Here is a 22,194-nt window from a genome sequence, read left to right on the forward strand (position 1 = left end):
TTTCCTTTCTCCAAACATAATGCTTCTCAGTTAAATCAAAAAAGTTCTATTTTGGTCTCATCCGTCCACAAAACATTTTTCCAATAGCCTTCTGGCTTGTCCACATGATCTTTAGCAAACTGCAAATGAGCAGCAATGTTCTTTTTGGAGAGCAGTGGCTTTCCCCTTGCAATCCTGCCATGCACACCATTGTTGTTCAGTGTTCTCCTGATGGTGGACTCATGAACATTAACATTAGCTAATGTGAGCGAGGCCTTCAGTTGCTTAGAAGTTAACCTGGGGTCCTTTGTGGCCTCACTGACTATTATACACCTTGCTTTTGGAGTGATCTTTGTTGGTCGACCACTCCTGGGGAGGGTAACAATGGTCTTGAATTTCCTCCATTTGTACACAATCTGTCTGACTGTGGATTGGTGGAGTCCAAACTCTTTAGAGATGGTTTTGTAATCTTTTCCAGCCTGATGAGCATCAACAACGCTTTTTCTGAGGTCCTCAGAAATCTCCTTTGTTCGTGCCATGATACACTTCCACAAACATGTGTTGTGAAGATCAGACTTTGATAGATCCCTGTTCTTTAAATAAAACAGGGTGCCCACTCACACCTGATTGTCATCCCATTGATTGAAAACAACTGACTCTAATTCCACCTTCAAATTAACTACTAATCCTAGAGGTTCACATACTTTTGCCACTCACAGATATGTAATATTGGATCATTTTCCTCACTAAATAAATTACCAAGGATAATATTTTTGTCTCATTTGTTTAACCGAGTTCTCTTTATCTACTTTTAGGACTTGTGTGAAAATCTGATGATGATTTGAGCCATATTTATGCAGAAATATAGAAAATTCTAAAGGGCTCACAAACTTTCAAGCGCCATTATAGGATCATGACTCAGGATAGGAACAATCATTCGAGCACTTGGAACAGTCATGATGATTAAATCATGACAACACAAAAAAAACCAAACCATCAGTGAATGTTTTAAAATGTTTCTACTCTTACAATCCCTTCAAATCGATTTTCCAACAATTAAATTTTTTCAACAACAAGAACAAGGGGCGTGGTCAAGCACCGGTTTGTGAATGGAGGGTGGAGCTGGAAAAAATGACTGGTAAGGACCTATATGGGATTTCACTAACAAGTATTCCATGCTTTAGTGAACAGCAGCAAAGATAAAAGGAGGTGAAAGATTGAAAGAATAAAGAGCCCTTTTGAGCTGTCCCAAGCCTGCCTCATGTCTGGTCCAACCCATAAAACTGTCACAGTAAACCAGTAATTATTAAGCTATGTTATTCTGTTACAGTTATGTAATTGGTCTCAGTGGGTTTTTGTGCACAAGTATATTCTTTTAAACATATAAAAATAGAGAGGCGGCACGGTGGTGTAGTGGTTAGCGCTGTCGCCTCACAGCAAGAAGGTTCTGGGTTCGAGCCCTGTGGCCGGCGAGGGCCTTTCTGTGCGGAGTTTGCATGTTCTCCCCGTGTCCGCATGGGTTTCCTCCGGGTGCTCCGGTTTCCCCCACAGTCCAAAGACATGCAGGTTAGGTTAACTGGTGGCTCTAAATTGACCGTAGGTGTGAATGTGAGTGTGAATGGTTGTCTGTGTCTATGTGTCAGCCCTGTGATGACCTGGCGACTTGTCCAGGGTGTACCCCGCCTTTCGCCCATAGTCAGCTGGGATAGACTCCAGCTTGCCTGTGACCCTGTAGAACAGGATAAAGCGGCTACAGATAATGAGATGAGATAAAAATAGATATATAATAGGTCAAAAGTAAAAGTAGCTGAGTACTTGCAGCGCTTCCCCTATGTTTACTGTTTTTTTTTTTTTGTTGGGGGTGCTGGATGAGGATGGTCACCTGCGAGACCCCTCCCTGAGGCTCCTATTACAGAGCATTTGGACCTGAACAAACAGTTAAAAGGAGTCATATTCAAGTCTTCACATTTATTTTAGAGCAATAATTTTAACAATTTTTGCAATAGAGCCCTGTGATGACCTGGCGACTTGTCCAGGGTGTACTCCGCCTTTCTCCCGTAGTCAGCTGGGATAGGCTCCAGCTTGCCTGCGACCCTGTAGAAGGATAAAGCGGCTAGAGATAATGAGATGAGAATTTTTGCAATAGAACTGCACTCCTGTTTTTTTTCAGATCTTAAAATGTGCGCGAGGGGACACAGGCACATTTTAAGGTCCGAAAGAAACAGGAGTGCAGTTCTATTGCAACCCCCCCCAACATAATGGTAGGGAAAACACTGTACTTGATGCACTTCAGACTCAAGTCAGAAAAAGACTCAAAAGCCACCCACTAGCCATTCAACACAGACTGAAGGCTTATGTTAGCTAAACCAGTTTAGAGCATAGACAAATGTGTCAAAATTTCACACACCAAGAGTGAACAGAAGTGTCAGTCAGTCTGCTCTTGCCCAATTTTAGATGCAAAAATACATATTACTGAATACACCCTGTTTGTCACTAGTCAACTAGGAAGACCAGAAGGTTGGTAGCAGTGATGGTGACTGTTCCTGACAGTCACCATCACTGAGAACAAGGACTTCCAGTAGAATGAATATGAAAACATCCATTACTTACAGCTGTATAGAAACACTTTCTGACGTGAAACAAAACCTGTTCTCCACAACAAACCTACTCTATCCAAGCTAACTAAATGTTAGCTAGCTAACACGCTTCATTTAAAATCAACTTGTTAAATGGTGTAAAGGAATGAACAAACAAGTCTAAATGAACACACACACACACGTTTCATGGCCACAGTTAATCTGGAGAAACAAACCAAGCTACATAAAATGCTCAATGACGTCCCTGATTAATGGTAAAAGGCAAAACCACTCGCTCACATTTTCTATACTCTGTGAACTTTACTGAAAAGTATAATCTACAAAAGATAGCATGATTGTAAAATCACTAACTGAAAAGTATATGTATGCTATAATACTCATTTTAAACCAAAATGAGGAAACGAGCAGAAAAATACAGGTTACTCGCTGTTCCGTGCCTGTCTCATCAAGTTTTTAGGTGAACGGTTTTATAATTACAGCCAGCAGATCCCGACAGACACAGCAGGCTTAATTAACTACGAAAACTCGGGAGCAATAGAGAGCAGTGACCTTTTTTCTTTTGGATTTTGAGCATTTTACATGCAGTCTGTTGCAACAGTCTCAGTCAATAATAAAAGGGAGATTAAGACTGCTAGACTGAAAGGAGGGTGGTTTTCAGCAAGGAACTGGGTAGCTCTCAAAAAGTAGGCTTAGACCATGAATTATTAAACAGTTAACATCTCTGAAAAAATATTCACCGACTCATAATTTATAAATCAATGCTGGAGATGTCAAAACAGATTAAAATCAAAGTGCACTGTTGCGCTTTCTCCCGCTAGTAGCTCACAAAGCAACACAGCAAAGAAGAGTCTGGTATTGGAATTGGTATAGACAAGTACCAAAAAACCCCTCATACTTGGTTTGAAAAAAATGGCATTGATGCATACTAACTATCACTACGTTCACACTGCAGGCTGAAGTGACTCAAATCCGATTTTTTCGCCCATATGTGACCTGTATCCGATCTTTTATTGACAATATGAACGACACAGATCCGATTTTTTCAAATCCGACCCAGGCCGTTTGGATATGTGGTCCTAATTCCGATTCCTATCTGATCTTTTCATATGCGACTTCAGTCTGAACCGCCAGGTCGCATTCATCCGACTTACACGTCATCAACAAGCCACAAACGTCACTATTCTGCGCTGAAGTAGGCGGCGGGTCTCTCAAAAAAAGTTACAACAACATGGCTTTGATGTTCCTTTGAACGGAGGTTGCAGTCACTACCCCGCAGAACGCCTGAGCCAAAACCCTTGCCCTCTTCCTTCTCAACCTCCTCCTTAACATCAGGCTATTGTGCATGTTCTGGCTCCGTCGCAACAACAATTGCATCATCACCAGGTACTCCATGCTGGCTACTGTCATACACAGGAAACTTTAGGTTATTTCCGTAAACACTGGCCATGCTCACTGCGTGTGACGTCATCGTATCCTGCAATGCGCATGCGGAACACTTTTAGGTTGCTTTTCGTTCATACTGAGGATCAGATACAAGTCGCATATATTTGTTAATGTGAACGACCTCACAAAAAAATCGGATTTCACAAAAAAATCGGAATTGAGCATTAAGCCTTGCAGTGTGAACGTAGTGCAAGATTCAGTAGCTTCACAGCTAAATTACAGAAAATAAAATTGAAAACTCCGAAATCAAGATCAAGATCATTCATGCTATGTCTGATCAGCTGCAACTCCTGCCCATCTTCATGCAGCTGGACTTCTTTCAGCTGGATTATAACGCCATGTGATGCATCACAGCTGGTGTAGAACTTACGCTACGTTCACACTGCAAGGCTTAATGCTCAATTCCGATTTTTTTGTGAAATCCGATTTTTTTGTGAGGTCGTTCACATTAACAAATATATGCGACTTGTATGTGATCCTCAGTATGAACGAAAAGCGACCTAAAAGTGTTCCGCATGCGCATTGCAGGATACGACGACGTCACACGCAGTGAGCATGGCCAGTGTTTACGGAAGTAAAACCGCCCGGTTGCGGTATGACCCATCCAATCTAGCTTGAATAGCTGTATCCCCCCCAAATGGAAATCAGCTCCCTAACCTCTGCGTCCTTCCATTGAGAAGATTCAGAACCTTCACAGCCCGAAGCGCCCCTCGCATTGATGTCATGCGCAGGGGCGCAGATACGTTTTTTGAACTGGGAGGGACAAAGCTGCCAGCGAACCAACCCCAACCCCAATATGCCTGTCAAACTTCTTGTTAGTAACCATAGCAACCAAGCTTGAGCTCGCAACCTGTGCAGTCTGCGCAGCTCAACCAACCAAATATCAGTCTTTGTTTTGTTTTATGTGAGTTGTTGCAACTATCTATACACTGCCGTGCACCTCAATAAACCGAATGGTAATTAGTCTTTTGATTTTTCCGTGAGGTTTGCCTTATGCAAAGAAAGACAGCATAGACGTTTTTTCCTCCCTATAAGTGGGGGGGACCGAACGAGGTGAATTTAAATCTGGGTGGGACGAGTCCCACCCTCTATCTGCGCCCGTGATTATGCGCCATGTTGTTGTAACTTTTTTTGAGAGACCCGCCGCCTACTTCAGCGCAGAATAGTGATGTTTGTGGCTTGTTGATGACGTGCAAGTCGGATGAATGCGACCTGGCGGTTCAGACTGAAGTCGCATATGAAAAGATCGGATAGGAATCGGAATTAGGACCACATATCCAAACGGCCTGGGTCGGATTTGAAAAAATCGGATCTGTGTCGTTCATATTGTCAATAAAAGATCGGATACAGGTCACATATGGGCGAAAAGATCGGATTTGAGTCACTTCAGCCTGCAGTGTGAACGTAGCCATACAGTACAAAAGTTTGGGCACACCTAATTAAATTTTTTTCTCTTTATTTTTATTAATATAAAAAAAGGACACTTCATGTCTTCAAGTAATAATGGCCTATCATTTCTCTTTACTTAGTTGAGCGGTTCTTGACATAATATGGATTACTCCAGTTGTTGAATAGGGCTATTTACTGTTTGATGATCTAAAAACACATCAAGAAAGCAAGAAATCCTAACTTTTTTTACGAGGCAAACCCATTAACTGAAAAGCATTCCAGGTGACTACCTCATGAAGCTGGTTAAAATAATGGCAATAGTGCACAAAGTGTCATCAAGGTAAATCGTGGATACTTTGAAGAATCTAAAATATGAAAACATTGTTAACATTTTTGTTTACCGCACAATTCTATATCAGCGGTCTCAAAAGTAGCCGGTCACCGGCGGCAAATCGCCGGCTATGGCTTGTTATGCCGCCGGCTATTGTCAGTCGAGTAACAAAATTTAATATTAAATATTTGACAGCAAAAAAAGTTGTGAACGTAAATTACATCCACTATGTCATGTATGTCCGTTGCCGCGTCAACTGTGTTTACATCCTCGACATGAATGCAGCCATTACTGCTGCCTGTGTTGCCAGATTGCGCGTTTTCCCGCCCAATTTGGGCGGTTTTAAGTGCATTTTGGCGGGTTTTGAACATATTTTGGGCTGTAAAATGTCAGCAGTATCTGGCAACATATTTTTTTTACTTAATACAAGAAATTAATGGATGCCAACGTTTTTGCCAAAATGGTATTTTATTTTCCATTGTTTAGGCAGCTTCAGCATCATACTGTGAAATTCTGTTCAAATTGTTTTTTTTTCTTCTATGAAGCCTGAGCCATTTATTTTATTAGTTTATAATTATTGTTTAATTTAGTCTTCAGGAGAGACTGCCTGCACACAGTACTAGTATTAATAGTTTTTTTTTTCTTACATGAAAGCTGAGGCATTTATATTATATTTTAAGGTAACTTCATGTTGTGCTGTGAGGTTCTCTGCACTTTAACTTTTGAACCAACAGGTGCATTTGGATAAGCAAAGCCTATTTTTCTGCATTTTTGTAGTCCTGGTAATCTTTTATATTGGTAAAGTTGTTTATAGGACCATTTCTCAGTGTCTGTTTTTTTAATCAATAGTTTTTCAGTAATAACTTAATATTTAACATATCACTCAATTTTAAACAACCCCCACGCCTCCCCCATGGCTTGCCCCCATAGTCTCCAAAATTTCTGTGGGAAACACTGGCGTACGTAACAACGCTAATCAAGCTTAAGCTAGACGACCCGCCTCAAATACCCGTCCCGGGTAAATGTTATCCCAATTTTAGATGGCCTGTTCCAAACCATCCCGCCCCGTGAAAAATTCATACTTGCATATCTCTCTCTCTGTGTGTGTGTATATATATATATATATATATATATATATATATATATATATATATATCCCTGCACGCTTTGCATGCATTATGTCTGCTGCTGGCAGACATTTTACCATTTTGCACCCTGCTGTAAATTATTTGTACCCTGCTATTCTCCCAAACTTTGAAGCCCCTGCTATATATGCTCGTATGTTATTTCATAGTTTTGAGATCTTCAGTATTGTTCTACAATGCAGAAAACCCTATGAATGAGTAAGTGTGGCCAAACTTTTTACTGGTACTGTACATGTGCAAATTTTCTCTCATTTTCAACCCTGACTGTGAAATGCTATTACACGACTGTCAGGGCAGTGCACCAGGACAAAGAGGATTTTTTTTCCCCTACCATGAGTCAATAGTTATGTTTTTCCCCCCCTTTTCAACAAAAATCCTTTTTAGTTGTAGCTTTATGGTGATACAAACCAAATGTTTCATGCACTGCTAACACATGCCACAATACAGCCTTATTTGGTGCACATCTGGAGCCCATGTTTATTCACTTTGTCAGTATAAATTAACCAAAACCAAACAGTTGTTTTGTCGTTAATGAATAAGAATTCACTGGAACCATGTTTAATCCTGTTAACGTAACTGGCAACTTCACATCATGCACAAAAAAAAAAAAAGCCGCATAGGAGAATTTATAACTCAAGATACAAATGCTTATATAAAGCTCATGATGGTAAATCATTTATCCCATCTGTCCCATTGGTGTCAGGATGGGGGATTAAATCATTTGCTTTTGTTCTTTTTATAAGCTATACAAGGACATGCAATGTAGAATTTTGCACTTTAAGGCATAAACACAACTGTAGTTAAAAACATAACGGCAGAGTAACATGTAAGAGATGGTAGAAGGATCAGAGTTACTGTTACCACCCTGAAGCCGATTGATTTTTCCCTATAATAGCACATACAAAATTGTTTTGCTCCCCTTATACCACTGCAATTTGCCAAAGATTGCAATTTTTAATTTATTAAATTAATAATACAGTTCACTTTTTAATTTGAAGTTAGTTCCTGTTCTCACTTCAATTATAGCAGCTGTAAACATCCATTTCCTTACCAGCCTCACACTTCCCTTTCTCACCACTCTTTCCACAAATGTTAAATACAGACAAAACTTCACCATGCAGGTATTAGTGAGTATTTGTATTTCCTTGTTAAAATGAGGTTTTAAACATGTTTATTACTATGTGAATGAGTCCCAGTGAATGAGCCGTTACTATAGAAATAAGCTATTAGAACAAGCACATTAATCTAAACCTCTCATTTTGAATTACAACTGGAACTACGGTCAGAGCTGATGTTATAGAACGTTAAAGGAACAGTCCACCGTACTTCCATAATGAAATATGCTCTTATCTGAATTGAGACGAGCTGCTCCGTACCTATCCGAGCTTTGCGCGACCTCCCAGTCAGTCAGACGCGCTGTCACTCCTGTTAGCAATGTAGCTAGGCTCAGTATGGCCAATGGTATTTTTGGGGGCTGTAGTTAGATGCGACCAAACTCTTCCGCGTTTTTCCTGTTTACATAGGTTTATATGACCAGTGACATGAAACAAGTTCAGTTAAACAAATTGAAACGTAGCGATTTTCTATGCTATGGAAAGTCCGCACTATAATGACAGACATACTAACACCTTCTGCGCGCTTCGGCAGCGCATTGATATCTGAGCTCCGTATCAATGCGCTGCCGAAGCGCGCAGAAGGTGTTAGTACGCCTGTCATTATAGTGCGGACTTTCCATAGCATAGAAAATCGCTACGTTTCAATTTGTGTAACTGAACTTGTTTCATATCACTGGTCATATAAACCTATGTAAACAGGAAAAACGTGGAAGAGTTTGGTCACATCTAACTACAGCCCCAAAAAATACCATTGGCCATGCTGAGCCTAGCTACATTGCTAACAGGAGTGACAGCGCGTCTGACTGCGTCTGACTGACTGGGAGGTCGCGCGAAGCTCGGAGAGGTACAGAGCAGCTCGTCTCAATTCAGATAAGAGCATATTTCATTATGGAAGTACAGTGGACTGTTCCTTTAAGCTACACCTTCAGATTCAAGAAGTCAGAGCCATAGTATAAGTAAAATAACAGGCACGTTCATATTTCACAATGCTTTTTCGCCTTTAATCTTCACCCCCATTATCCTTTAATTTTGCACCACACCTTTTTAAAGTGCCTTCATTTAAATCCACAAATCATAAGAGGCCGAGATGCTGGAAAAGGGGCCCACCTGAACCAAAGCCAAGAGATGGCATGAAAGCGCTCTTCAAGCTGTAGTAATAACAATAATACAGACATTCTGTAGCTTGCATTTAATATGCAAAAACCAGCATTACAGGATCGACTTGGCATCTGACCGTTTTCATTATTTGTACTGGCCTCACTGATCTCCTGTTTTGCCCAAAGAATGAGTGTTTGGCCCCAAAAGAAATTCCACAACAATTTTGAGCTTACATAAACCCTCCCCTAATAGAACCCACAGGATATTTTCTTTCTCCGACTCATCACTATTCTTTTTCCAAACTGTGCCCTGAGCCGTATGCTGCAGGAACGAGGCTATTAAACTGGCAACACAAAGAAATCAAAGACAGAGGCTTTCTGTAGGAGCGTCTCAACGTCTCGGCCGCCTTTAACCGCCAAGCTCAAATAAATTAGTTCAGTGTATTCATGGAAGGTTTAGCATGTTACACTTCCATATTAATTCCAGCTGCTGCTCTGTTAAACCGAGCCCGTTTGGAGCAAATCAGCAAAAACTAAAAGAAAATGTAATACTCTTGGGCTATAACCTGAACTCTTTAAATGGGAAAACACGAGCAAGAAACAATAAAAACAGCTGGTTTATATAAGACAGATTTTTTTTATTCCACTTTAAAATCTAATTACACAATTTTCGACTTGATTCTGATATTAAAATGGCACAATCGCAAAAATTAACAGCACTGCTGGTTGGTGCGATGTTAAATACTGGATTCTAATTGGCCAGAAGCTGTTGAGAAATCTTCTATAAGAGCAGCTGTGACAGTAGTGGAGCTGGAAATCACAAGTTTATATTAATGCACTTGTTCTAACACGCTATCATTTCTATTGAATCAACTCACACAGGGAATTAATTACCAACATATTTTCTGGCCTTTTAGCATTTAAAACATAGAGGTGGAGAATTTTTATTCTATACATGAGATTGTAGATTAATATATACAAAACAAAGCTATACAAAATGGTCTAACCTATATCATTTTTGATTCAATGTGACAAATGTCAAATAAATAAATAAATAGCCAACGTCGTGTGTTTATTCAAAAAGAAGGTTAGTAAGTGTTAAACATCTCCTTACAGAAAATTTCACTATATCGCTGATTACATATTTTTCTTTGTTAAATAACTTTTATTTACTTTGGAAATAACATATTACAACCCCGATTCCAAAAAAGTTGGGACAAAGTACAAATTGTAAATAAAAACGGAATGCAATGATGTGGAAGTTTCAAAATTCCATATTTTATTCAGAATAGAACATAGATGACATATCAAATGTTTAAACTGAGAAACTGCATCATTTAAAGAGAAAAATTAGGTGATTTTAAATTTCATGACAACACCACATCTCAAAAAAGTTGGGACAAGGCCATGTTTACCACTGTCAGACATCCCCTTTTCTCTTTACAACAGTCTGTAAACGTCTGGGGACTGAGGAGACAAGTTGCTCAAGTTTAGGGATAGGAATGTTAACCCATTCTTGTCTAATGTAGGATTCTAGTTGCTCAACTGTCTTAGGTCTTTTTTGTCGTATCTTCCGTTTTATGATGCGCCAAATGTTTTCTATGGGTGAAAGATCTGGACTGCAGGCTGGCCAGTTCAGTACCCGGACCCTTCTTCTACGCAGCCATGATGCTGTAATTGATGCAGTATGTGGTTTGGCATTGTCATGTTGGAAAATGCAAGGTCTTCCCTGAAAGAGACGTCGTCTGGATGGGAGCATATGTTGCCCTAGAACCTGGATATACCTTTCAGCATTGATGGTGTCTTTCCAGATGTGTAAGCTGCCCATGCCACACGCACTAATGCAACCCCATACCATCAGAGATGCAGGCTTCTGAACTGAGCGCTGATAACAACTTGGGTCGTCCTTCTCCTCTTTAGTCCGAATGACACGGCGTCCCTGATTTCCATAAAGAACTTCAAATTTTGATTCGTCTGACCACAGAACAGTTTTCCACTTTGCCACAGTCCATTTTAAATGAGCCTTGGCCCAGAGAAGACATCTGCGCTTCTGGATCATGTTTAGATATGGCTTGTTCTTTGAACTATAGAGTTTTAGCTGGCAACGGCGGATGGCACGGTGAATTGTGTTCACAGATAATGTTCTCTGGAAATATTCCTGAGTCCATTTTGTGATTTCCAATACAGAAGCATGCCTGTATGTGATGCAGTGCCGTCTAAGGGCCCGAAGATCACGGGCACCCAGTATGGTTTTCCAGCCTTGACCCTTACGCACAGAGATTCTTACAGATTCTCTGAATCTTTTGATGATATTATGCACTGTAGATGATGATATGTTCAAACTCTTTGCAATTTTACACTGTCGAACTCCTTTCTGATATTGCTCCACTATTTGTCGGCGCAGAATTAGGGGGATTGGTGATCCTCTTCCCATCTTTACTTCTGAGAGTCGCTGCCACTCCAAGATGCTCTTTTTATACCCAGTCACGTTAATGACCTATTGCCAACTGACCTAATGAGTTGCAATTTGGTCCTCCAGCTGTTCCTTTTTTGGACCTTTAACTTTTCCAGCCTCTTGTTGCGCCTGTCCCAACTTTGAGATGTGTTGCTGTCATGAAATTTCAAACGAGCCAATATTTGGCATGAAATTTCAAAATGTCTCACTTTCGACATTTGATATGTTATCTATGTTCTATTGTGAATACAATATCAGTTTTTGAGATTTGTAAATTATTGCATTCCATTTTTATTTACAATTTGTACTTTGTCCCAACTTTTTTGGAATCGGGGTTGTAGAACAAGCGCATTAATAGTAACCTGGGATTTGCTGCGACACAACTGTCAGAGCTTCTGACCAATCAGAATCCAGAATTCAGCACTGTGGTTAAAAAAAAAAGAGAATCTATAATAAGCCCCGCCTCACAGTGCCAAGGTTCCTGAAACGAACCTGAGCTCAGGTTACCATCTGTGTGGAATGTGTGTGCATGTTCTCCCTGCATTTCCGTGGGTTCTCGGAGCTCTCCAGTTTCCTCCCACATCCCAACATCATGCCAGTAAGTGGACTGTGGTGTGATTAGTGTGAAAGTGTGTGCACATTATGCCCTGCAATGGTCTGGCATCTCATCCAGGGTGCACTCCCATAATCACGCCCAGTGTTCCCAGGATAGGCACCGCATTTCTCACCAGGACGAAACAGATCCTGAAAGTAAGTGAGTGAATTTTTCCTTGGATTTCAACTAGTAATGTGTCCGAGTCACACTGATAAGGCTCAAGGCTGTTTCTGTTCCAAGATTCACATTTTTTTTGAATGGTGTGGCTTGTTAATCACACACAAAACACCACTACAATCTTTACACCATGACCAAGTCTGAACGGCGACAGCCTGGCAAGCCAAAACCAATATTATTACGCCTTTAAAATGGAGCCTAGCAAATTCCCCTGCAGTCACTGTGGTGTGTGATGACGCATCATTATGGTCACTGAAATGATGGTTGAATCACCCACAGTGGAAACCAGTCACTTCCTCTCAGATTCTTTTCTCAAAAAAAAAAAAAAAAGACACTCCCAGACATAACTCAGTATGCACACAGGTCTCTGTTGAGTTGTTCAAGTGATAGGAAGCTGGTATATGCAGTTTTTTTTTTTAAACGAACGTCACAGAAGCCTCCCCATCATGATAAACGAGTGGTAAATTCACAGGTCATATTTATTTAGAAGAAACAGCCTTTATTTGTCACGTGCACACTCAAGCACAGTGAAATTTGTCTTTTGCATTTAACCCACTTGAAGCATTGAACACAAGTGCGCGCGCACACACGTGAGCAATGAGCGTGCACACACATAGCCAGAGCAGTGGGCAGCTATGCTACAGAGCCCAGGGAGCAGTCGGGGGTTAGGTGCCTTGCTCAAGGACACTTCAGCCCAAGGCCACCCCACGTCAACCTTACCGCATGTCTTTGGATTGTGGGGGAAACCGGAGCACCCAGAGGAAACCCACACAGACACAGGGAGAACATGCAACCTCCACACAGAAAGGCTCCCGTCGGCCACTGGCCTCGAACCCAGAACCTTCTTGCTGTGAGGCGACAGAGAACCACTACACCACCGTGCTGCCCATTTATTTAAGCATTAATAAAAATTTTACATAATTGCCTATTACCCTATCGAAATTATAGGTCAAAACTTATAAAACATTCCAAACATTTAATCAAAATTTCATTCAACAAGGAAGAGAATTCAGGGATTTCAACAGGAATTGCTTTCTTCTTCAAATACATCCAAAAGAAAGACTCCACTGCACATGTGACAGAATTTCTCTCACCGCATACAAATAGTGTGATAATTTTGCCAAAGGGTCCACAATAAACATTCGCGAATGCTGAATATCATCGCACAACACTGTTGACTTCTGGATTGTGATTGGTCAGAAGGTGTTGATTCATTTTCTATAACAGCAGCTCTGACAATAGTGCAGCTGCACATCACAGGTTTATATTAAATGCACTTAATACATTTTACTTTTTATACCAAGGCCATTATTAAAAAATGTTCTGTTTCCGGTCCACCGGCCGGGTGAGTGCCGTTTGTGCAGGTGAAATTTTTTTTTTAAACGCCGTTTTTTCGACATTTTTTTCGGGTTCGTGAGTCTAAAATCAAACTTGACGTTTCCGCATTCCCAGGGCTTTCCACTAAGGCTCATACTAGCCAGCCATGACAAATAAGTAGCCAGCCGGGGGGAGTAAACACAAAATAAACTCCTGTGCACGCAGTTCCCAGGGTTAAGTATATTTTCCACAGACCATTTATTTATTCACTTTACTCAAATACAAAGTAAAATGGCAGTAAATCTTCTTTCTTTTCTTGCGTATTGCATCATGAGGCGTTCCTGGCTTGTAAATCTCTTATTTTCGGTGCATGACACATTCACGCAACTGAGCATGCGCCGAGTGCGCGCACACACCGCATGTCGGGGCGCGGATGAGTTACTCTCCCTTGATCAACGGTTCAGTTTGACATTATTGTCAGTCTGTTAGATAAACATTTAATTTTATTAAAATCGAAAATTAATATTTAGAGCCTGTGGGCTACAAAAATAGTCATTAAAGTAGCCGGCTGGACTTAACTGTGTGGCCGGCGCTTGTGGAAAGCCCTGTCGAATCAGCTCTGCGCATGCGCTGTGCGGCACAAAAAAATGGCAGCCACCATGAAGGAAGGAGATCCAGAGTTTTCAAACATTTGCTTAAGTGTGAAATCGCAAAATGGTATTCTAGCGAACAACAAAATAGTAAAGATTCAGAAAAACAAATCATTCAGTGATCAGTTTAATAGTGTAATTTCATCCGAACTAGGCCTGACGGTCGATTTAGAACTACAAAAAGTCAGTGTGTCGGACATTTTAAGTACCTTTGTAAAAGTTTTGCAAATGTTGCAGTCAGCATTTAAAATGCTAACTTAAAGTTTTTGTACAAGTTTCAGTTGATTTAACTGTCATATTTTATTAAATGTGTCTGCTTTTGTAATAAAAAAGTACTGAAAGAAAAAGCAAACACAGCATTGCGATTTCTTATCCATCCATATATAAAAAAATAAAAATTAAAAAAAAAATCCCTCCCTCCCGACTGAAAATTTTTTTGCTCACCCGGTGGACAGGAAACGAATTTTTTTTAAGGATGGCCCAACATCTATCAAATCTAATAATAAGCATATTAAAACGCATGTTATTTAACAAACAAAAATTGATAACGGCTGATCTGGGAACATTTCTGTAAGGAGAGGTTTATTTAACATTTATGGAAGAAGTCGTCAATATTAGCACTCTGGAGCAGTCAGAGGTAAAGCGGTCACAGAAAAGTCTTCAGAACAGAGGTGTGCTTGATTAACTTCGGGATAGCGGGCGAGAGGGAGAAAAGAGAAGTAGAATGTGTAGCTGTAGGACTCTTAAGGGTTCTTGGGTTTGTCCATCCTTAAAGGTTCTATGTAGAATGTTACAAGAGAGTCTCTCCACAGTCAGCGCTCCAAAGGAAAGCATTTTTAAAAAGAAAATTATTGTCCAAAATGGAAATTCCATGGATACTTACTTGGAAATTATTTTATTAATTAGTTTTTGTGCGTTGTTGCTTCAAGGGTCATTTTAACCATTAATGATGGATAAAATTTCAGGGCATCCCCCATGCTTACCCATCCAAGGAATTCTTCAGGAACGCTTTTCTATTAGATTATATTATGACATTAAAAAAAAAATGAAACCATATAAAATCGCCCATGTCTAATGTCAAACATGTTCTTGGAATAAACCAATCAGAGATGTAACACAATGGTGTCAACTTTTTGTCACCTCAAGACCACCAAAAATATTAATTCCATCCAATAACACATTCAAACGACCAGCAGATATCCAGATACCAAAAAAAATAAAATAAATAAATTCAGGAAGACCATTCAGATCCTTTAAAATAAGGACAGACTTTCACGGAGTTACCAGCTTTCTGAAATGTAAGCTTCATGCTTAACATGACACACGCATACGCATCATACTTACATCAGTCTTCCTGAACTTCGCTTTTAGGCTTTTCATGTTAGTCCATGCAGAGTCCAAAAAGTCCAGACAGGTCTGAAAATAAATCCCAAGTTTGTTTATTAGCATTCTGGCATCCAAAAATCATGTAGAGCAACAGAAATTAACAATCTGATGGAGGTGATTAATTATTAAATACATTTGATTGCATTTTATTTCAGGACAGGAAGTGTCACGATTCTTTAGAACAATTCTGCATCAATACACAAAACGTACACTAATTTATTCATAAGTTTTTAATTAAAAATGTCTTAAATATGCATACATAAATACATTACACCATTTTCATCTCATCTCATTATCTCTAACTGCTTTATCCTGTTCTACAGGGTTGCAGGCAAGCTGGAGCCTATCCCAGCTGACTACGGGCGAAAGGCGGGGTACACCCTGGACAAGTCACCAGGTCATCACAGGGCTGACACATATGCCACTTTTCCACTACAAACGCGGCTGAGTCGGGCTGAGCCGTGCCGTGCTGAGTTGGGCTGAGTCGAGCTGAGCGGGGCTATTGGAGTTGCATTTCGACTACCACCACGCTGAACTGTGCTGGCTGGAAGTGGGTGGACACATTGGGTGGAGTTAGCGAAAGTGGGTGGACGTCACGTGATGTCGTTAAGTGGCGCAAACAGTGACATCAGTGATCTTTTAAGCGGTAGTCTCACGACCCGGATAGTAAACAATAAACATGGAGGACATGGAGTCGTTAGTGTTGCTGGTCTTGGTACTGTGGCTTGTTGTCACCGACAACGCCAACAGATACTGGCAAGAGCGTATAGATGAGGCGAGGCGCATAAGGCTTCAGAAATTCTCGTAATTCATAATTATTATTCTTCCGGGTTTACGGTGTTGACAGATCCCAGCGTGCTCGCGGGGCGTGTGTGGGCATGTGAGGACACTCCTCCTCACCAATCAGTGCACAGGGGAGTGTCTGCTCACGCCCCTAGCCTCACTCAGCTCGGTTTGGCTCGCTTCAGCCCCACTCCAAAACAGTGCGAGTTTTGGGTGCTAAGCAGGGCTGAAGAGAGCCGAGTCGTGCTGTTTTGAGATAGTCGAAACGCGAGCCGTGTCGGGCTGAAGTGAGCTGAAGTGAGCTGAAAAAGGGTAGTGGAAAAGGGCCAATAGACACAGACAACCATTCACACTCACATTCACACCTACGGTCAATTTAGAGTCACCAGTTAACCTAACCTGCATGCCTTTGGACTGTGGGGGAAACCGGAGCACCCGGAGGAAACCCACGCGGACACGGGGAGAACATGCAAACTCCGCACAGAAAGGCCCTCGCCGGCCACGGGGCTCGAACCCGGACCTTCTTGCTGTGAGGCGACAGCGCTAACCACTACACCACCGTGCCACCCACACCATTTTCATATTGGAGAAAAATGATAACATTAGGTTTTAAAGGCAGAGAAAATGTATGCACCAAAACTAAAGAAAAAAACTTAACTGCATCTAGATGCATAAAGAAAATTTTTATGATCACGTTGTGGCATCTTGAATCAATATCGTGAGATAATTAGAGATTTCAATATCAAATTTTAAATCAGTGATGTGCTTCCAAGAGCCCTGAGTACACAAGGAGGTTAAGAGGACTCTAAGGAATGGAAATTATTCAGAGTGAGGCGCCAGTGCACTGACGTGTGAGAGCGCTGAAAATTCCTATTGGTGCCCCTGGGCTTAATGGTCTGTTTGGTTTGCTTCATGTGGTGGCATGTTAATTTATTTACAGTCTAATTGTGACTTTATTTAACAATAACAAATATATACGTGATCTGCAAATAAACACGTTTATATTGTTCTGTTGATAATGAAGTGCGATAAAAAATATTTTTCTTACACTGGTGAGATAATTGCAATAATGCAATTAGGTTTTTTTTGGGGGGGGGGTTTCATACGCTGGTTAGATAATTTGCTGATGCAAATAACAGACTTAAATATTCTTCAACATGAGTTTGATGTAAAACCTCAACTCGAACCCCATCTTAGAAAAAAAGTACAACTCCTGTACAGTTCATGCAAGAACAATTACGAAGGCAATACTGTCAGGTCATTAACTGTGCTTTTGCCCAGTGGTGCTAAAATAAAAATCTTTGTCACTAGATGTAGTGAATTGTAGACCGCTTCAGCAAGGTTATTTATTTTTTTTAAAGGCCTAGTGACAAATCCAGTATCGTTTTGAGCAGACATTAATAACCCTGCTGCACTTGATATGGCACTCCTGCTCAAATCACTGCTGCTTCTTATAGCAAGTAGAAAGGAGTGTACAAAGCCTGACGAAGCTTCACTTCCATGCACCATTCCCAACAACCAATCACTGATCACCTTTGCTTGGCCATGACCAATCGCTAATCACCTCTGTTCCCAACAACCAATCACTGGTCATTGTCATACAAAGATGTTCAATTACTAATTACCTTTGTTCACAACAACCAACCACCGATCACAACTGATTCTAACAACCAATTACTGATCACCTTTGTTCGACAATGACCAATCACTAACCACATTTGTTTACAGCAATCACCAATGCCAATTGGTCTCAACATCCAATCACCTTTGTTCCCAACAGCGAATCACTGTTCACCTTTGTCTGACAATAACCAATCACAGTTGTTTTTCACACCCAATCAATTCTTTGTTCTTCATTTTAAACTCTCCTCTTGATGATATTTGTACGTAATGAAAGCGAGCTATTCCGACCATTTACATTGCTTCTTTCTGTCTGTGTTCTGAAAAGAAACTATAGAGTTTTGTAAATATGCAAATAGCTTGAAGTGCTGTGACGAAACATGACTTCCTTCTACAAGAACTTTTATTTAATCAGATGTACACTTAAGCACATTCCTCTCTGCATTTAACCCATCCGAATGAACACACACGTGAGCAATGAGCGCACACATATACCCAGAACAGTGTCCAAGGAGCACCGCCTTGCTAGGTGCCTTGCTCAAGTGCACTTCAGCCCAAGGCCCCCCCCCACGTTAACCTAACCTGCATGTCTTTGGACTGTGGGGGAAACCGGAGCACCCAGAGGAAACCCACACAGACACGTGGAGAACATCCAAACTCCACACAGAAAGGCCCTCGCCAGCTGATGGGCTCGAACCCAGAACCTTCCTGGTGTGAGGCAACAGTGCTAACCACCGTGCCGTCCCACAAGAAGGAAGATATGGGCGACTATGGGCGAGAGGTGAGGTACACCCTGGACAAGTCGCCAGGTTAATCACAGGGCTGACACATAGAGACAAACAACCATTCACACTCTCAGTCGATTTAGAGCCACCAATTAACCTAACCTGCATGTCTTTGGACTGTGGGGGAAACCCATGCAGACATGGGGAGATCATGCAAAGCAATCAGTAAATATGGTGAATCATATATCTGGCACGGCGTCTGGTGACTTCTAGTGACTCTTTGGGCATGCATTAGTTACCCATCCATTATCTGTAGCTGCTTATCCTGTTCTACAGGGTCGAAGGCAAGCTGGAGCCTATCCCAGCTGACTATGGGCGAGAAGTGGGGTACACCCTGGACAAGTCGCCAGGTTATCGCAGGACTGACACATAGACCAACCAACCATTCACACTCGCGGTCGATTTAGAGCCACCAATTAACCTAACCTGGATGTCTTTGGGCTGTGAAGGAAACCAGAGCAAACCCACACAGACACGTGGAGAACATGCAAACTCCACACAGAAAGGCCATCGCTGGCCGCTGGGCTCGAACCCAGAACCTTCTTGCTGTGAGGAGACCGTGCTGACCACCATGCCGCCCCACAAGAAGGAAGATATAATCAATCATTCTGTATTCTGATAACTCTTCTATTTTAAGTGTCATCAGAAAATCCTCATTCATGTCACACTTTCAACATGCAAAGTAATCAGTGAATATGGTGAATCAGACGTCTGGCACGGCATCTGGCGACTTCTAGTGACTCTTTGGGCATGCATTAGTTACCCATCCATTATCTGTAGCCGCTTATCCTATTCTACAGGGTCGCAGGCAAGCTGGAGCCTATCCCAGCTGACTATGGGCAAGAGGTGGTCGACTTAAAGCCACCAGTTAACCTAACCTGCATGTCTTTGGGCAGTGAAGGAACTGGAGCAAACCCACACAGAAAGGCCCTCACCAGCCGCTGGGCTCGAACCCAGAACCTTCTTCCTGTGAGGTGACAGTGCTAACCACCATCAATCATTCTGTATTCTGATAACTCTTTTCTGTTTTAAGTGTCATCAGTAAAATCCTCATTCATGTCACACTTTCGGGGCGGCACGGTGGTGTAGTGGTTAGCGCTGTCGCCTCACAGCAAGAAGGTCCGGGTTCGAGCCCCGTGGCCAGCGAGGGCCTTTCTGTGCGGAGTTTCCATGGTGTCCGCGTGGGTTTCCCCCACAATCCAAAGACATGCAGGTTAGGCTAACTGGTGACTCTAAATTGACCGTAGGTGTGAATGTGAGTGTGAATGGTTGTCTGTCTCAGCCCTGTGATGACCTGGCGACTTGTCCAGGGTGTACCCCGCCTTTCGCCCGTAGTCAGCTGGGATAGGCTCCAGCTTGCCTGCGACCCTGTAGAACAGGATAAAGCAGCTAGAGATAATGAGATACGAGATGTCACACTTTCGGGGCGGCACGGTGGTGTAGTGGTTAGCGCTGTCGCCTCACAGCAAGAAGGTCCGGGTTCGAGCCCCGTGGCCGGCGAGGGCCTTTCTGTGCGGAGTTTCCATGGTGTCCGCGTGGGTTTCCTCCGGGTGCTCCGGTTTCCCCCACAGTCCAGGCGACTCTAAATTGACCGTAGGTGTGAATGGTTGTCTGTGACCCTGTAGAACAGGATAAAGCGGCTAGAGATAATGAGATGAGATGAAGAAGTTGGCAACACTGTTATTTCCCACCATCCTGTGTCTATAATCTGTGCATGCCACTGTACCAAAAAAAAAAAAATTTGTTGGTCAAACACATGCAGCGTTTGGATAATTAGTGCATATATAGATAAAGAGAAGCGTGCACATGAACATACGCAGTTGCGCTCACTGGTTCCTGGTGCAGGAGTGAGAGAGAGAGAGAGAGAGAGAGAAGTTTCCCGGTTAGCCTGCAGATCACTAAAGCAAACAACTGTTTTCAGCACGAGCGCTGGTGATCAAGGCGAACACTGGGCTTCAGATCACACCAGTAAACAGAAAGCGCATGGATTCGATCAGAAAGGTGTTCACACTGTGTGTGTGTGTGTGTGTGTGTGTGTTCTTTCTGGAGTCCGGACACTCACCCGCTTTACAAAAGTTGAACTTGGACGGTTTTGTTGCAAACACACCCCGATGACACACAGAACTTCATATGGCACTGACTACTTTACTCACGCTGCATTATTATGATTTAGAATAATTACTCTTATCAAAATATGGAGACACGCTGCAGATCCGAACCTCCAGCTCAACCCATTCAAATGGCCGGAATCAGAGTACAGCCACCTCTCATTGTTTCCCCTGCACAGGGAAAGCGGACACGTTCCAAAATGGCTCCTTGATCCTTATACAAGTGCTCTATGTAGTGCACGAAACCATGCCTTCTGCACCCAGGGCACTCATGCGCACGTTTGGGATTCAACCTGTGACGTCACCAGCGCCACAGACTCGCGCGCGCGCCTTTCTAGTATGGAATCAATTTTGTGCCAAAATGTTCATACAATACTTTTGAAATATCAAACAAAAACGATAAATCAAAATTCATCAAAAATAAAATGTTTCTAAAGAGTAATACACTGATATTTTGCACGATTACACGAATAATTTGTTTGCCAGTCTAAAAAAAAATGACTTTTTTTTTTTTAATTTTGATTTATCGTTTTTGTTTGACATTTCATGAACATTTTGGCACAAAATTGATTCCATACCTTTCCAGCCCCAACTCATCTAAGCAAAACAATTCACTTATTAGTTTGTTTGTTTAATCACAAACCAGTTCGGATTATATTCTCGACTGACTTCAAATCACTTCACCAAATTAATAAATACATGTAATAACCTACTTTTTTTTTCTTTTTTGGAGTTGTAAATGTTAAACCTATTTCCAGGCCTAGTAGTCATATAAAAGCTGCAGGAAACTACTTTACTCACTCCATGACATTTCTATTCGCAATACTTTTTGTTTGTTTATTGTCTGGGACACGTGCTATTAAAGTTTCTAAAATTCCAAAGTGTCCATTTATATACGCTACATCTCCATAAAACGATATGTCGTGCTAGTTTGTCTACTTTTTTTTTTTACTGTGAACTTATCATCAGAAACCGCCAGATAAAACTACAGGCAGGACAAACTACAGATGTTATCAAGTGACGTGAAGTGAAGTGCGCATGCGCCTCCAGGTAAACCAGCTTGTGTGGACACCTGCTGTGGTGCAAGAACTCAGTCAATGTGCTGCGATAAAACCAAAGCAGTGTATGTTTGCGAAGTGCGCCGCAAGGTGGATATGCGTACAGAGTGCAGTTTTATTTACTAGCCTATCGAGTGCAAACGTTTTTTTTTTTTTGTTGTTGT

The 22,194-nt window shown here is 41.6% G+C and overlaps 1 protein-coding gene across 1 annotated transcript in view; it reads right to left on the minus strand.

Annotated features, from left to right (window-relative positions):
* The window catches only part of rai14 (retinoic acid induced 14), a 223,541-nt gene extending 202,402 nt beyond the window's left edge, over positions 1–21,139 (minus strand). Inside the window, 2 exon segments of the mRNA XM_060935956.1 lie at positions 15,635–15,706; positions 20,927–21,139. Coding sequence (XP_060791939.1) covers positions 15,635–15,670 — 36 coding nt within the window. The 5' untranslated portion in view covers positions 15,671–15,706; positions 20,927–21,139.
* Positions 21,140–22,194: the final 1,055 nt, after the last annotated feature.

The sequence above is a fragment of the Neoarius graeffei genome, chromosome 12, assembly GCF_027579695.1.
Source record: "Neoarius graeffei isolate fNeoGra1 chromosome 12, fNeoGra1.pri, whole genome shotgun sequence".
Taxonomy (NCBI): Eukaryota; Metazoa; Chordata; class Actinopteri; order Siluriformes; family Ariidae; genus Neoarius; species Neoarius graeffei.